This window comes from Panthera uncia, assembly GCF_023721935.1.
Source record: "Panthera uncia isolate 11264 chromosome B2 unlocalized genomic scaffold, Puncia_PCG_1.0 HiC_scaffold_24, whole genome shotgun sequence".
Taxonomy (NCBI): domain Eukaryota; kingdom Metazoa; phylum Chordata; class Mammalia; order Carnivora; family Felidae; genus Panthera; species Panthera uncia.
Genome location: NW_026057580.1, coordinates 9,389,120 through 9,405,762, shown reverse-complemented (window position 1 = coordinate 9,405,762; position 16,643 = coordinate 9,389,120). Strand labels below are relative to the sequence as shown.

Below are 16,643 nucleotides of genomic sequence, written 5' to 3'. Positions count from 1 at the left end.
TTCAGTGAAGTTCAGCCTCAAGATCACCTGTACAAGTGATGGTTGGGTGACAGTCGCACCATTGTGTTTCCTGCACTGTTCTTATATTGAAGAAGGGTGTGAAGTATATAATAATTAAAGAAGCATAATTTTATTACTCATAACATAGGTCATACTCCTTGGTCCATTTTTTCAAAAATTATATTCAATTTTATCAAATATATACACATAAATTGTATTCAAATTTATATGAAAAAGAGTTGATAGTGTTCTTTTTATGTTTCAATATGTTCCTGATATAGAATTACCTTTCTTTGCCATTCCTTTTATTCTATAATCTAAGGTGAACCTTAGCTTGGATTTCCCAGATTATCACATCACAATTAGCTTCTGAGTAAATTAGGATTACAGTTTGTCAAATTAAATGTGACATTGTCCTGGTCATGATCACATGACTTTCAATAGTACTGAATTATCACTGGGGTCCAGGAACATGGCTTCTTCTGAAATCCAGAGACAATAATGACTTCTACCCCACCTCTCCACAAAATGTTAAACTTAATAGAAATATATTTTTCCAAAGTGAGATACTATTTCTGTTCTGAAACTTGCACAGCATTATGCTGAGAACTCTGGAGTCATGATGGAAAATAATAAATTGGATTTAGGAATTTGGGGACCACTGGTTATCTTTACTAGGAGGGACACTTGTACGTGAGCTGTGGGTTTCATTACATAAGGTAAATTCAAATATTGTTATGTCCAGCAGTGAGTGACACTAATGAGGGAATCTTTTCAAGGAACTAGAATTACAACACAGCAGCCACCTCGATTTATATAAACAAAATGCCATCAGGGCCTTCATTTCAAGGTTAAGTAATTTGAGAGGTTAAGTAATTTCCCCAAACCTACAACACTATGTTATGCTGCAAAAAGGACAAGATTAAAGGTCTTTCTGACTTACAATTCTCTTCCCACCACCCCTTCAGCTCCTAAATACACTCACAAGTACATTTGTTGAAACAACTCTGTCTTCCAGTGAGAGAAATAAATGCTCCTAGAGTTTCAAACTTGTGTGAAGCACAAAATTGGCTCACCATAGACGTCCAAAAATGTTTCACATATAACTAGATCAACCCTTAAGGGTACTAAATTAAACCAACCTTTCTAACTCAGGAAATTCTAAGTTTCAAAATTGGATCTTAATACTGAAACTCTGACCAGCAACAGATGATGCTTTTCATCTCTGAGACTGATTGGTTTTCAACACAGAGATTACCCAATCCAGAAACAAAAATGAATTCCTTCGTTGGTATTACTTCGGATGTGGGTGAAGGATGGTCCTAGTCCTCACTGAAATTTGCCTGCTCCCCAGACCCTGTCCTCTCTGTTCTCCAACATGGCATGCCTGTGGTTCCCTAGAAGTTTCCTGATGGCAGCTCTGATGGTAATGCTGATGGTGCTGAGCCCTCCCCTGGCTTGGGCCAGGGATACCCCACGTAAGTACATACCTTGGTGCATAAGCTATTGTGGGGTAGAGGTAGAAAGGGAGTTAGCTTTGTCACCACATCCAGGCCAGGTCCCTTAGAAATTTCTGACATTTTCTTCAGTGACCACCCATCTTTTTTATATGGATCCTCCATTCTTTCCACAAAAAAAAGAGCCTGCACGCTTGTCCTTTCTACAAGAGCTTCAGAAGGGGCCTCCATATATATAGGCCATTTCTTCTTACTTCTCTTCTAATAAAACCTCTCCAGCCTTCCATCCCTTTCTTCAGGTTCTTCAGAAAATTTAGAAATAATGGTGTCCAAACGGTTTCCCATCCAGTTGTTCCCTTTTTTATGTTGAGTTATGCCAGAAAAAGGGTAAGTCTGTCTGAAAATTTTATGGGGAGTCAAAAGAGATTAGAAAGATCTCTTTTAGAAGAACTTGTGTTATGGCCTCAGCAGGATCTCTGATGTTGGTGCCTCTCCCTAATATGTGAAGATATATCAAAGGGTCTCCCCCATTATTTCCCTATCCTTTATCCCCAAACCCTAAGGTTTGTAAGACCTGTATCCCTGTGCTATAGATTCTCTGACAGATGCTGGGATTTTTTCTCCCTCTATTTCTCCTGTGGAGACTACCCTAGAACTGAAGCACAGAACCTTAGTACTTGAAATGACCCTATAGGTAAGGAGCATCCCTGGGTGTTCTTTGATGCCTTAAAGAACTTAAGCTATCTTCTAAAATCCTGCCACAGGTTAGTGTTCATTATGAATCTATTTTGGCCTTTCTATACTATCAGCTTCTCCTACATCTCCCCTTTCTCTGGCCTGAGCCCACAAGAAGGTATTCAACTAATACAGAAAAAATTATATGAAATTCTATTTGTATTTGTCAAAAATAGTCAAGTATCAGCAATTTCATATGGTTCAAACTGGACACCCTGAGCAGGTTACCAGTGGTGTGAAGGTTGTTTATATTCCTGGGGCTGAAAGTCAAGGGAACTCACTGGCCCCCTGGAGTCTTAGCCCCAAAGTTTGTAGGGTCATTCATCATGCCCTCTCCTTAATTAGCCATGTTTTTTTCCCTCTACTTCCAGTTCCTCCCTATTCTTTCTTCAGCTATGTCATCACCATTACTGAAAATCCCCACTGTTTGCCCAGACCCTCAGCACTATCACAGATCCATTGGATGAAATGAATTATAATGAAGTGTTCTCCTTAAAATCACTTTTTCTTACCTGGGAATGTGTCTTCTGACTAGTAGAAATAGAAAGAGGAAGTTTGTCTGTATTTTTCACAGGAAGCAGATGAGATCTAATGTATTATCAGAATAAAAGAATGTTGGAGCTTGAGCCCCTTCATACTTCCAGAATACTTGCAATGATCAGGTCCCAGAACACTGGGTTTCTTCATTTGGGCCACAGATATTCTTAAGCAACTGTTATGTACCGGATTCTGTTCTAGGATCAGAGAATTCTATTTGGATAAGAAAGAAAGGCCCTACTGTCATGGAACTTACCTAACGACAATAATAGGATAAATATTTAACAAAAAAGAAAAAAATTCCAGAGAGAGCTATAAATGCTCTTTAAAAAATATATCAGGACTGTGAAATGGAGAGAACTGGTTTCACTGACTTCAGCACAATGGGTAGGTAGTTCTCCCTGAAAAGTGACACTAGTTGACACATGAGTGATGAGAAGAAGCCAGTCATATGAAGGATCTAAGGGACAAGTGTTCCAGGGAGAGGGAACAGGGGAAAGGTCAATGTGTGGGAAAATGTTTGCTGAGTTTAGAAGACAGAAAGAAGGCAAGAGTGGCTGAAGCATAGCAAGGAAGTTGGAGAGTGACATAAGATAAGGTTGGAGAGGACAAAAGGAGCCAAATCATCTTAGATCCTGATAGCAATGGTAAGAAATTTGATTTTTATTTAGAGAGATATGTGGGGCTACATAAGGGATAAAGGTGAGTCCATTTATATTTAAAAAAATAATTCTAGCCACCATGTGGAGATTGGAAAGTAGAAGGCCACAAATGGAGTCAGGGAGACCATCTGGGAGCATGATATAATTCTCCAGGGAAGACATACTTGTGGCTTCATTTAGTGTGGTAGTGGGTGACAAAGACAGTAGTAAAGGCAAAGTGAACAGATATGGGACAGATATTTGTAGGACATGTTAATGAATTAAACGGGTGGGGTGGGTAGGTAGAAAATCAAGCTTATCCCTAAGGATTTTGTCTTCAATATTGAGTAGGTGGATGCTGATGCTGTTTACTGAGATAGGGAAAACTGAGAGAGGAAATTATTTGAAGTGGTCATTAGAAATAAAGACTTTCTTTCAGTTTGAAATGATTGTTTTTAACTTCTTCTTTAAAATTTTTTAATGTTTATTTTTGAGAGAGAGTGAGAGAGAGAAAGAGAGAGAGACAAAGCATGAGCAGGGGAGGGGCAGAGAGAGGGAGACACAGAATCCAAAGCAGGCTCCGGGCTCTGAGTTGTCAGCACAGAGTCTGACGTGGGGCTCAAACCCACGAATGGTGGGATCATGACCAGAGCTGAAGTCGGACGCTTAACTGAGCCACCCAGGCGCCCCAAGTTTGAAATGATTTTTGATATTTATGTGGAACTCTCATTGGTCAGAGAGAGAGTTCAAGAGGAGGCCAGATCTGGAGGCATGTATGTTGGTGTCATCGACACATGTGCTGTGTTAAATTCCAGGAAAGTAGAGGAGGTCACATAGGGACAGAAGAGGGCAAGAACCAATGAGTTAGCCAAGGTTACTGAGAAAGGTACCCAACACATGGAAGTCAAGGAAAGTAGTTTTCTTCACTGAGGAGGGAATGGCCGGTTGTGGTAAGTACCACCAAGAGGTGGGTGAATTGAGAACGTGACAGCAAAGTGAACTGGGTTTGGTGGACTTGATGTTTGCAGATTCGGTCGAATATCCAAAATAGAAACTGGACTGGAGCATTTGAAAAGAGAATGGGAGCTAAAGAAATGGAGGATGGATTAGAGATAACTCTTGAGTAGTTGATCTCAGGGAAAGACTGTACTCTGGGATCAGGAAGCAGCTGGACCTAAAATATAAGAATAAAAGAGCACAGGGCAGGTTTGAGGAAAGGGCACAGAACTTTTTGGCCCTCCCCAAGCATGCCAGTCTCCCAGAATCTCCACCTGTTCACTAACCCAAAAGCTCCCTGAACCATGACTTTTGGGCTTTTATGGAGGCCTCATCACATAAGCATCATTGATTAAATCCTTGACCATGATAACGGAACTCCAGCTTCAGCATTTCCGCCCTCCCTGGAAGTCAGGGGGATGGGACTAAAAGTTTCAACCCACTTGGTTGATTCTCCTGACAACAAGGGTTCCCAAAGCGGTATCCAAAAGTCACCTCATCAACATAACATAACATAACATAACATAACATAACATAACATCAACATAACATAACATAACATAACATCAACATAACAAAAGACACCTTTATTGTTCTTATCACTTAGGACATTTCTAGTCTCAGGAGTTCTGTGCCAGAAACTCAGACTAAGACCAAGTATATATTTCTTATTATAAATCATAATACAACAGCAGCTGATTGCCAAGACAAAGAAACCAGTAAACTTTGGTCCTGAACACATTTATTTTGCTGGAAAAACAGCTCTCCATTAGAACTAGATTTTTTGAAAATGTAAGTTTCATGTAGGACCAAGATTTTAAAGAGGTATGATACTGGAACTTTTTTCCATGTAATTTTCAGCTTCTTCATGATTAACAGTGACTTTTTCACCAGTTTTTTCCAGATGGTTTTCACTAGTGGTTGTCATCCGGAGATAGCTCACCACCCCTCCTCCCTGTTTCTTTGCCCCATGATTATTTGACAATATCTGGAGCCAATTATGGTTCTCACACTAGGGGTTTCCTCTGACAGCGAGTGGGTAGAGGCCAGGGAGGCTGGTAAACAGCCTACTATGTCCAGAACAGGCCTCCCCAATCCACAACTACAAAAATGATGTGGCCCAAAATGTCTATATAGTGCTGAGGCTGAAAACTGCTTTATACTGTACTACTTCTAACATTTCTACACTCACACTTTATATACACACTCATCCTCCAATTTAGTATTCCATGGTTAATTTTAGCTTGTTTCATTACTAGACAGTTGCACAAATTTACCGCCTTTTGTGTTGAATCTATTCATTCAAAGCAAGTGCAACTCTTCATTTTTATTTTTTGCTTTAAGCCAAGTTTTTCAATATTTCACAAGCTTTTGCTCATTACGTCTTTATCGACTGTCAACAACTTGCATTTTTAAGTTTTAAATAGTGGTGACTGACACAAATATTTTCCAGTACAATGCCTCACATTTCTGCAGTAATTCTATTTTCTAGACCATTGATGATATCAGAAGCTTCCATTTATCCATATTACTTTGTTTTAATGTTTATTTTATTCTTGAGAGAGAGAGAGAGCACAAGCAGGGGAGACAGAGACAGAACCTGAAACAGGCTCCTGGCTCTGAGCTGTAAGCACAGAGCCCAATGTGAGGCTCAAACCCACAAACAGTGAGATCATGACCTGAGCTGAAGTCAGGCACAACCGACTGAGCCACCCAGACCCCCCTATCCCTCACTTTTAACCACAGGGTTATTCTTTAACTCTTTTGGCATTGTCAAATGACAAAACTAAATCAATTTAGTAAACTATGTGATATCCTTTATTCAAGGCAAAATAATCCATGGATGGGGGAGTAAAGTGACCCACAAACTGTGGAGCACTTTCCCCAAGGGATTTGAACATTTATAGAGCATTAGAAGAGGGAACATGGAGACAGTGCATGATTGGCTAGAAGGTTAGGGATTTCCTTGTAAGGTGAGCAGGTGTGACTTTCCAAAGTCAGGTAAGCTAGCTAAACCTGAGTTGGAGAATTGTGATTGGTATCTGTTAAGGTTGCTTGACAGGTGTTTCCTGTAAGTGCAGGATGACTTAAGTTTAGATTTGGGATGTGAGTGAGATGCTGGGGTGGCCTCCATTTTATGGGTCCTGATAAAGAAATTAACTTTATTTTCACAGTTAAATTACATACAGACAAAAACACCAAATCTATATACATTTATATCATATATACCTATGTTTACACATATTAAAGCTACAGAATCACAAGTAAGAGCTCTGAGACACATTTGACTCCTTAATTCATCAGATTATATTTGCCGTATGAATTTTGGCACCAAAAAAAAAAAAAAAAAAAAAACCACACTTGATTTTCTGAGCTTCCTGGATTTAGAAATTCGGAAGTGGGATTGTGACCCTGTATTAGGATCACAGTTTTACTCTCCTTAAAACTCTTCATAGTTTCCCATTATATGTAATATAAAGTCAAAATCCTAATATCACCCTCAGGCTTTAAGTGCCCAGCCCCATATGATTTCTCCTTTCCTACTCTCCTTTCCTAATCATTTCCCTTTCCTCCTCTCACTGTCTGTGCTTCAGTGAACTCTTTTCTTCTGGTTTCCCAAGCAAATTCACCATCAGCTCTTTCAGGCTTTTGCACATTGTATTACCCTTACCTGAAATGTGTCTTCCTTTCTCCCAAACACACACACACACACACACACACACACACACACACCCTGTCGCTCACATCTACTTACTCCTTCCTGTCACATCCTAAACATCCCCCTTGAGACCACCTGTCTGGCACCCTAAGGAAACTCAGATCATCCAGTTATTCTCTGCTCTAGAACTGCAGGCTTGTCTTGTGACATTTCTCACCCCAGGTAAATAAAGTCCTGCCTGGCTGGGTTTTGTCTATCAGTTTCCCTAAATTTTAAGCCCTGCGAGTGGAGGGGATGTGGGGCTGTTTCCCTTCTCTGGGTTCGCAGGGGCGGCAGGGGCCTGAGCCAGCTCAGCCCAGACCAAGTGTTGGGTGGGGGTGGGGGAGGGGGACGCAGGTGGGACGTGTGTCAGGCCAGGAAAGGGCTGTGGGAGGCGAGGAGGGAGGTGGGTGTCTGCCGGGGGGAGGCGTCCAGGAGGAGGCGGTGAGGGGCAAATCCTCAGGCTGGGAGGTCCGCCTCTGAACCAGAACCCAGTGACCCGGAGAAGCTCCCAGGAGAGGGGTCACCTCCCCGCCTCCCCCCGCCCCCACCGGCAGAGGAGAGAAGAGCCGTGGGTGCTGGTGGTTTGGGGGTGCGGGTGGAGTCCCGAGGGGTAGCGGCGTCAGTGTCTTCCAGGAGCCCACAGGTGACCGGGTCGCCCTGTCCCCACAGCACATTTCTTAAATATGTGGAAGGCCGAGTGCCATTTCACCAACGGGACGGAGCGGGTGCGGTACCTGGAGAGACACTATCATAACGGGGAGGAGAACTTGCGCTTCGACAGCGAAGTGGGGGAGTACCGGGCGGTGACAGAGCTGGGGCGGCCTGACGCCAAGTACTGGAATGGGCTGAAGGACTACATGGAGGAGAGGCGGACAGCGGTGGACTGGTACTGCAGACACAACTACGGTGTTGGTGAGAGCTTCACGGTGCAGCGGCGAGGTGAGCGGGGCAGGGGGGCTGGGGCGGCCGGGGCTGCGCGTGTGCGACTGTGAGACAGACACTGGGTCCCAGTGAGCCTACAGGGTGTTGAGCAAGTGCACGTTACGGGGATCCCTGCGAGAGTGCGACGTCGGGGAGTGTGGTGTGCCTTTATGACTGTGGGGACAGCGTGGTTGTGTCCTTGTGTGGCTGTGGGGACAGTGTGGTGTGTCCGTGTGTGACTGTGGGGAGGGCGTGGATGTGTCCATCTGTGACTCTGGGGACCATGTGGTTGTGACCATGTGGACAGTGTGGTGTGTCCGTGTGTGACTGTGGGGACAGTGTGGGAGGGGTGCCCTGTGATGTGAGGGGGACAGAGAATGGGTGTGAGGGGGGCTGTGGGCCTAGATGTGGGGACAGGGAGGGAGGGTGTGTGGGGAGAGGGAGCAGAGGGGGGTGTCAGACATCCTTGGTGGCCTCTGAGGCAGAGGTTAGACAGTACAGGGGCTGGAGGTGGTGGACTGACTGGGGCAGGTCATTGGAGACATGGAGAAGGCAGAGGACAGTGTCTCCAGTTGGGGGTGAATGTTTACCAGAAGGCAGATGAGGATAGAAAAGAGTGGGGAGAATGTGAGGCCAGTCACACTCTGTTTCTGACATGTGTGTGCCCTTCTTTCTTTCTTTTTTTCTTAATTTTTTTTCATTCAGTGTTGTTGACATACAATGTTTTATTAGTTTCAGGTGTACAACATAACACCTTTGACAAGTTATACACTAATCAGTGCCCACCACAAATGTACGATCTGTCACCATACGTGACTATTACAGTGTCATTGACTATAGTCTTTGTGTCGTGCCTTCTATTCCCATGGTTTACTCATCTCATAACTGGAAGCCTGAATCTCCCACTCCCCTTCACACATTTTGTCCATTGCCCACCTCCTTTCCCTTTGCAACCATCAGTTTCTTCTATTTCTAGGTGTGATTCTGCTTTCTGTTTGTTTATTCACGTGGTTTTTTTAGATTCCTCATGAGTGAAATCATACGGTATTTGTCTTTATGAGTCTGACTTAGTTCACTTAGCGTAATACCCTCTAGGTCCACCCATGTTATCCAAATGGCAAGAATCCCATTTTTTATGGCTGTGTAATACTCCATTGTATATATGTACCACATCCTCCTTATCCATTCTTCTATTGATGGACACTTAGGTTGTTTCCATATCTTGGCTATTGTAAATAATGTTGCAATAAACATAGGAGTGTATATATCTTTTTGAATTAGTGTTTTTTTTTTTCATCAGATAGATACCTAGGAGTGAAATTATTAGATCATATGGTATTTCTAATTTTTTTTTTGAGGATGCTCCATACTCTGTTCTACAGTGGCTGCACCAATTTGCATTCCCATAAACAGTGTATAGGGGGTTCCTTTTTCTCCAAATCCTTGACCACACTTGTAATTTCTGATCTTTTGTATTTTAGCCATTCTGAATGGTATAATGTAATATTTCATTGTGGTTTTGATTTGCATTTCCTTGATGATTGTTGATGTTGAGCATCTTTTCATGTGTCTGTTAGCCATCTGTATGTGTTCCTTGGGAAATGTCTGCCCATTTTTTAATCAGATTTTTTTAAGATTTTAATTTTTTTTAAGATTGTTTATTCTTGAGTATTCTCTATACCTAAACTCACAATCCCAAGACCAAGAGTTGCATGCCCTGCCTACTGAGCCAGGCAGGCATTCAATCAGATGTGTGTGTGTGTGTGTGTGTGTGTGTGTGTGTGTGTGTGTTGAGTTTATAAGTTCTTTATATATTCTGGATATTAACCCCTTATAGTATATATAATTTTCAAATATCTTCTTTCATTCAGTAGGTTGCCTTTTTGTCTTGTTGATTATTTCCTTCATTGTACAAAAGGTTATTTGGATGTAGTCCCAATAGTTTATTTTCCTTTTGTTTCCTTTGCCTTGGGAGCCATATCTAGAAAAATGTTACTATAGCCAGTCTCTGAGAACTGCCTGTTCTCTTGTAGGATTTTTCTGTTTTAGCACATGCCTTTCTTAATTCTGAAAATTCTGAGATAGGGGCACCTGGGTGGCTCAATCAGTTAAGCATCCAACTTTGGTTCAGGTCATGATCTCTCAGTGAGTTTGAGCCCCAAGTCAGGCTCTGTATTGACAGCTCAGAGCCTGGACCCAGCTTCGGATTCTGTCTCCCTCTCTGTCTGCCCCTCTCCTGCTCATGCTCTGTCATTCTCTCTTTCTCAAAATAAATAAACATTAAAAAAATTTTTTTAAATTCTGAAAACCCTAAAACAAGTGTGCCTCTGTACATAAGCATTTCACTGAGAAAAAAAATATATCAGACTAATTGTTGAGGGCTGGGAAACTTTGAGGCACCTCTACTCTCCCCAAGGCTTCTCTTAGGTAAATTTCCTGGGACTTTTTTCTTTTCTTAGAGAATATGTTTACACATAGTTGAAATGATTGTAAAACTACCTTTTGAATTATAATTTTGATTCTTATCATTAACATACTGATGTATCTCTTTTTATAATGTCAATCATATTTAAGTAGCTAATACTATTACTTTGTGTAGTTACACAATTTACTTCACAGTCCCCTTTATTAGGTTCTTTCAATATTGACACTAAGTTGGAAATTTCTCTATTTTTTTTCTAAGCTTCTATTTTTTTCACATATTTATATGCCAATTATACTGCCCTAAGTATTTTCTGTTATCCTATTATCTCTGAGATCCCAGTTTTTTTCAGTAATTTTATGGGTTCCCTATGTAGTAAGATTAACACTTAGCTGATATTTGATTCAGCATTTTCACCATTTTCGGGTATATATCTCATTCTGTTTTTTATTTTCCAGGTTAAGAATTTACACATTTTTACTTACTGAAATGTACTGTAAAATTGTTGCCAATGATTCACCACCAATCTGAAATCTACTACTTTGTGGTATTATATAAATGTTCTCCACCAAGTTTTCCATTTCTTTTAAAACAATTGTATTAAGTGAGGGCCTGATAGTGTCAAAGATGGTCTCAAATGGTAAACACAAAACTAACGAATCCCAGACGCTGCCCTGGCTTCAAATATCAGTGGAGAAAAAGAGATAATTATAAAATAACAATTCCAATAAACGTGGCTTTTTGTTGTTGTTGTTGTTGTTGTTGTTGTTGCCAAGGATAGAGATGGATCACCTGAGTGTAAAGATAAGAACTTTTGAATGAATGACTTTCCTTCCTTCTTTCGCTCTTCTTCAGGATCATGCTTTTCTTGAGACTCAACTCATAGATACATAAAATCATCTCTGTGTGTTCCTGCCTCCCAGGGTGGAACCATTTCTGTCATTTTCTAAGGTGTGAGTGCACTGAGGTAACATTCCCTGGATTTCCTACCTTTTATCCCCATCTAGACAACTGCTGTTCCCCAATTTATTCACAATGCTTTGAATCATATTTTCTCTCAAAGTAAACAAAAACAATAAATAGCTAGCATATTATGAAAGCTGAGTTCCAGCCACTGTTTTACATATTTTAGATCCATCGATCCTCATAAAAGCCTAAGAGGTAAGTTAATATATTTTCCCCTTTGTAGGTGAGACTCAACTAAGGCACAGAAGAATTTAAAAATTCTCCCAGGTTCAACTAATAAGAGTCAGAGCTTGGATTTAAGCCCAGGCAGCCTAGCTCCAGATGTGATACCTTCAATTAATATATCTTATGTCAGGCAAAGATTTGTAAACACTTCAACAATGAATAACTGTTTCACACTATGGAAAAAAAACACATAAATTTCCATAACACCTCTCGATTCTAATGGGCCTGTGCTGTCAGGATTGAATTCAAGACTCATGAGACTGGCTGGTACTGGGCCACGTGGCCAGCTTTGAGGGAGGCCTGCACGAGATGCAGCCTGGGACCAGAGACCGGAGGCAGGAGGGCAGCCAGCCAGGGAGACTCACTCTGTCGTCCTCACTTAGCCCCGCTACCACTTGTCTTCTAGTTGAGCCGACAGTGACCGTGTTTCCCTCGAAGACGCAGCCCCTGCAGCACCACAACCTCCTGGTCTGCTCCGTGAATGGTTTCTATCCAGGCCACATTGAGGTCAAGTGGTTCCGGAACGGCCAGGAGGAGGAGACTGGGGTCGTGTCCACAGGCCTGATCCGTAATGGAGACTGGACCTTCCAGACCCTGGTGATGCTGGAAACAGTTCCTCAGAGTGGAGAGGTCTACACCTGCCACGTGGAGCATCCAAGTCGCACGAGCCCTATCACCGTGGAATGGAGTGAGAAGCTTTCTGATCTCATAAGTTCCTCACCCAGCAGGGAGGGGACTTTGCTTTCCCTGAGTGTTAGGTCTCTCCTCTCCCCACATCATACTGTCATTTGCTCCATGTTCTCCTCGCCACAGGTCCCTGGGGGTAGCCAAGTGATTGTTTCCACAAAGACCTTACTCCTTGGGAGACAGTTATGCCTGGCAGGCAGAAAGAGGTCATGCCTGTTTTGAGCCTCCCTGTGATATCACAGTTCATGGTTCCCCCTTGACCCTGGGCACCAGCCCCCCACCTCGGGTTGGACTTGTGCTTTTGGCACTGTTGCTCTGAGTTACCCATTGTGACCTAAAAAGAGGTACGTCATCTACAATGTAGGGACCTTCCTGACATGAGGAGAGTCCAATCTCACCTCAGGTTTCTATTGGCTCTGTTCCCCTGGACAAGCTACTTAAACCTCATGGAGTCCCACGCTCCTCCTCCATCAAATGTTGAAGTAGTGGATTTAACAGAGCTGTGATATTTAAAACGACTTCATTGCCTGAGTCTATTATATATTCAGTGTGATTTTTAAATCTCTTTTATGGTAACGTCCAATTATTCTAGTACCTTCAGGCAGACTTCTTCCCCCATTCTCAACGCTCTGAATCTGAGTCTCAGTTGGAGAAGGAGGACTAGGGATAAACATCACTACAACTAGCTTCTTCTCTCAGGGGTACAGTCTGAATCTGCACAGAGCAAGATGCTGAGTGGAATCGGGGGCTTTGTTCTGGGTCTGCTCTTCCTGGTGGTGGGGCTGTTCATCTACTTCCGGAATCAGAAAGGTAAGGCACCTGTTGGTAATTGAGACTCCCCATAGAATTTTTAGGGGAAGAAATATGGCTTTTTTAAAGTTATTTCTCTGTGTATCAGAGGCTCTTTATAAAACATCTCTTTAACCTGGAAATTTCCTGAAAATCCAGACATTTCCTGGAAACGCATGGAGATCTTGGGTAGAATCCCAGGGGCAAATGCAGAAGGAACCACTAATGAAATCACAGTGGATTTGTATGACACAAATTTCATAGGTCACCCCTCTCACTTTCTGCTCTCCTCTCAGCCCTGCCATCATGTGATGTGGGTGGTGGTGTTAGAGAAGTCTAAGGAGTGGTCTCTGGGGCTGGGGACACTGTATTGGGGACAGACTTGCCGCCATACTTTTAAGTATATATGTTCCCCCTCTCTTGCAGGACACTCTGGACTTCCACCAACAGGTAATGCCTTTAATCCTCTTGTAGAGATAGACTTGGGCTCTTAGAACTGATGTAGAGACAACAAGCCAGGAGACAGAAATCATAGGAAGACTGAAATGTGATCAGACAGTTTGCAGTAAAGCTTCTTTTCACCTGTTAATAAATGGTTTGCACTCGAAAGTAGCTTTGGTTCAAGGATACTTAAAAATATGTTCTTCTTACTGTGGTGCTTTGACATGAGGCCCTGAGAGAGGGGAGAGGAAGCTGCTTGTGGAGGTGGGTCTGGGAACAACACTCTGCTCTGTCTTCTGCAGGACTCCTGAGCTGAAGTGGAGATGCTGACACTCCAGGAAGAACCTTCTTTTCAAGCTTCTTTGCAGAGTGAAAAGGTTCCCAGCTTGGCTAGGGGAAGAGATCTTGCTGCTTTAAAAGTTAGTTCTCTGTAAATCAGTGACCCTGTAGAAAGCATCTCTTTAACCAGGAAAGGGCCCATATTCCTTCCACAAACACGGTGCTTTCTCAGGATCTGGTTTGCCCTGGCTTCAGTGACCCCGCAGAACCCATGCTTCTTGATGGCTCCCTCCACCCCCTCCTTGACCTGGAAGCCCCAGTACTGACTGCAGTTCCTTATCTTCATTCTCTCCCGGCCCCCTGTGAATGCAGCCCTTACAGCCTCCCCTGCATTGGAACTCACCTTCTGCTCACGTGTCTTTAGAAGCTTTTCTCAAATAAACGTGAAAGAGACTTATTTTTAAGTATTGGTCTTAGGGACAGGGGCCTCTGGGAACACACTCTGGGTACAGATGCTTGTAAATACCATCTTCCCACACTCCCCTCTGCCTTGCTAAAAAGCCAGCAAGTGCAATCTTTTTTTAGTCACATTTTCCTTTATTTATTTGCCTTTTTTCTTTTCTTCTTATTTTCTTATCATTTTCCTTTTTTTTTTTTTTTTTTTCATTTTTTCTTTTCTCATGGCAGTTCCCATCCTTGTAATGCCCTCTGCCTTGCTTTCACCAGTGGGCATCATCTTTGTGCTATCCCTCTGCCGTGTTCTACAGCATTAATATCTCCCAGAGGGGAGCTTCTACATATGTCTGGTGCACTGGATTTTATGCCTGGTGACCTGGTTTTTGCAGCTGCCACCCAAAGAGGTGTCCCTTAATTGCCTGGCTCCAAGGGCACTGGGACTTGTGTCTCAGGTTCACATAGGACTACAACAATCAGAGAGGCAGTTCTTGGCAATTGTCTATGGGACTGATTCTTGGTGGAGGAATGCTCCCAGGATACTGCACAGGGAGCAGACTGAAACACACCCCCAGTCTTTCTGAGAAAGAGGCCTATTTGGCTTGCAAATTTGTCCTGAGGGGCAGGCTTCTGGTTTGGCACACTTCTAGGGTATACAGAGGTGCTCTCAGGGAACAGAGACCAGTTGATGCAATCTCTGTGCTCTCCCTTTGCCTTATTATAGCTCACCAGTATCTTACAGAAAGGAGCTTATACACCCTTCTCAGACTAGAATAATGTCTGCCTTTTGAAGTCTCCAGAAAGGTTTACAGCCAGCCCCTTAGATGTGTGTTTAATTAGAAGCCTGCTGCTCAGGCTACAGCTATGGTGATAAGCTAATCAACCTGTTTTGCAGAACAATTGAGCTCCTGGGTCTGTTGCTTCTTGTTGTGCCCTGAGGGTGGGAGTTACTAGAGAACTCTTTCTCTGTTGGTTACCTTTGTGGGGGACCTGCAAACTTCAGGCCAGCTGGCCACCAGAACCAGGTGAAGTAGAGTGTTTCCCTGGTGGCAGCAGCAAAAAACAGGGAACTTGAGAAGGGTATTTAAAATATTTAAAATAAAAATTAAAAGCTCATTATCATTAAGGAAACCTTCATAAAACTTCAGCAGATTTTTCAGCAGAAACTTTTTTTTAATCTTTTCTTTGGGAGGGTGGGTGGGAAGAGTGCACACAAGTGCACAGGCATCGGTGGGGGAGGGGCAGAGGAAGAAGGAGACAGAGGATCTTAAGCAGGCTCCACACCCAGTCCAGAGCCCAATGCAGAGCTTAATCTCATGATAGTGAGATCATGACCTGAGCCTAAATCAAGAGTTGGACACTTAACGGACTGAGTCACCCAGACCACCCTCAGCAGAAATTTTAAACAGAGAGTTATTGAAGATGTTGTAAGAAACAAATTCCCAACAAAGAATACTCTACTTAGCAAAGTTATCATTCAGAATTGAAAGAAAAAAGGAACACTATTAGTAACAACAAAACATGAAAGTATAAATCTCACTGGTAAAGGTACCTATATAGTAAAAGCAGTGGATTAATATACAGTTTATGAAGCTGGAATAGAGGTTAAAAGACACAAGTAGTAAAAATACCTGTAACTACAATAATTAATTAAGGGATGCATAGGATAAAAAGATGTAAAATGTAACATCAAAAACACAAAACATGAGGGAAGTGTAAAATTTAGAACTTTAGCGTGTCCAAACAAGTTATAAGCTTAAAATAGACTCTTCAAAGTTGTTATATGTAAGCTCCATAGTAACCACCAAGCAAAAAACTATAATAGATACATAAAAATAATAAGAAAGGATCTAAGCATAACATTAAAAAAGTCTAAAACCACGACGGAAGAGAGCAAGAGAAGGAGAAAGGAATGGAGGAATTACAAAGCATCCAGGAAACAATTAACAAACTGGCAATAAATACATACCTATCAATAATTACTCCAAATATAAATGGACTATATTCTCCAAAAGATGTAGTGGCTAACTGGATAAAAATATAAGGCCTATCTATATGCTGCCTACAAGAGACTCACTTCAGACATAAGCACACACACAAACTGAAAATGGAGAGATGGAAAAAAGATATTCCATGCAGATGTAAATCAAAAGAAAGATGGGGTAGCTATATTTAGGTTGACAAAATAGACTTTAAAACAAAGACTATAACAAGAGACAAGGGCATTACATGATGATAAAGGAATATAACACTTGTAAATACTTACACATCCAACATAGGAGCACCTAAATATATAAAGCAAATATTAACAGATCTTAAGAAAGAAATCGACAGCAATACAATAACAGGGGATTTAATATCCCACTTTCATCAATGTATAGATCATCCCGAAA

General features: G+C 42.1%; 1 protein-coding gene across 2 annotated transcripts; it reads left to right on the top strand.

The window, feature by feature from the left end:
* Positions 1-1,293: 1,293 nt before the first annotated feature.
* Positions 1,294-14,254, top strand: LOC125938399 (DLA class II histocompatibility antigen, DR-1 beta chain-like). Of its 2 annotated transcripts, XM_049653505.1 has the most exons (6): positions 1,294-1,478; positions 7,737-8,006; positions 12,008-12,289; positions 12,988-13,098; positions 13,504-13,527; positions 13,821-14,254. In XM_049653505.1, the coding sequence occupies exons 1-6, from the start codon at positions 1,379-1,381 to the stop codon at positions 13,832-13,834; spliced, it is 801 nt and encodes a 266-aa protein (XP_049509462.1). In that variant the 5' UTR covers positions 1,294-1,378; the 3' UTR covers positions 13,835-14,254. The 2 variants fall into 2 exon arrangements, with proteins under 2 accessions (XP_049509462.1, XP_049509463.1); XM_049653506.1 differs by lacking the exons at positions 12,988-13,098; positions 13,504-13,527; positions 13,821-14,254 and adding an exon at positions 12,881-12,970.
* Positions 14,255-16,643: the final 2,389 nt, after the last annotated feature.

Coding starts and splice junctions, on each gene's coding strand:
- LOC125938399 (XM_049653505.1), top strand. CDS start 1,379: ATGGCATGCCTGTGGTTCCCTAGAAGTTTCCTGATGGCAGCTCTGATG. Junction 1,479..7,736: donor TTGGGCCAGGGATACCCCAC/GTAAGTACATAC, acceptor CTGTCCCCACAG/CACATTTCTTAAATATGTGG. Junction 13,099..13,503: donor CTACTTCCGGAATCAGAAAG/GTAAGGCACCTG, acceptor CCTCTCTTGCAG/GACACTCTGGACTTCCACCA.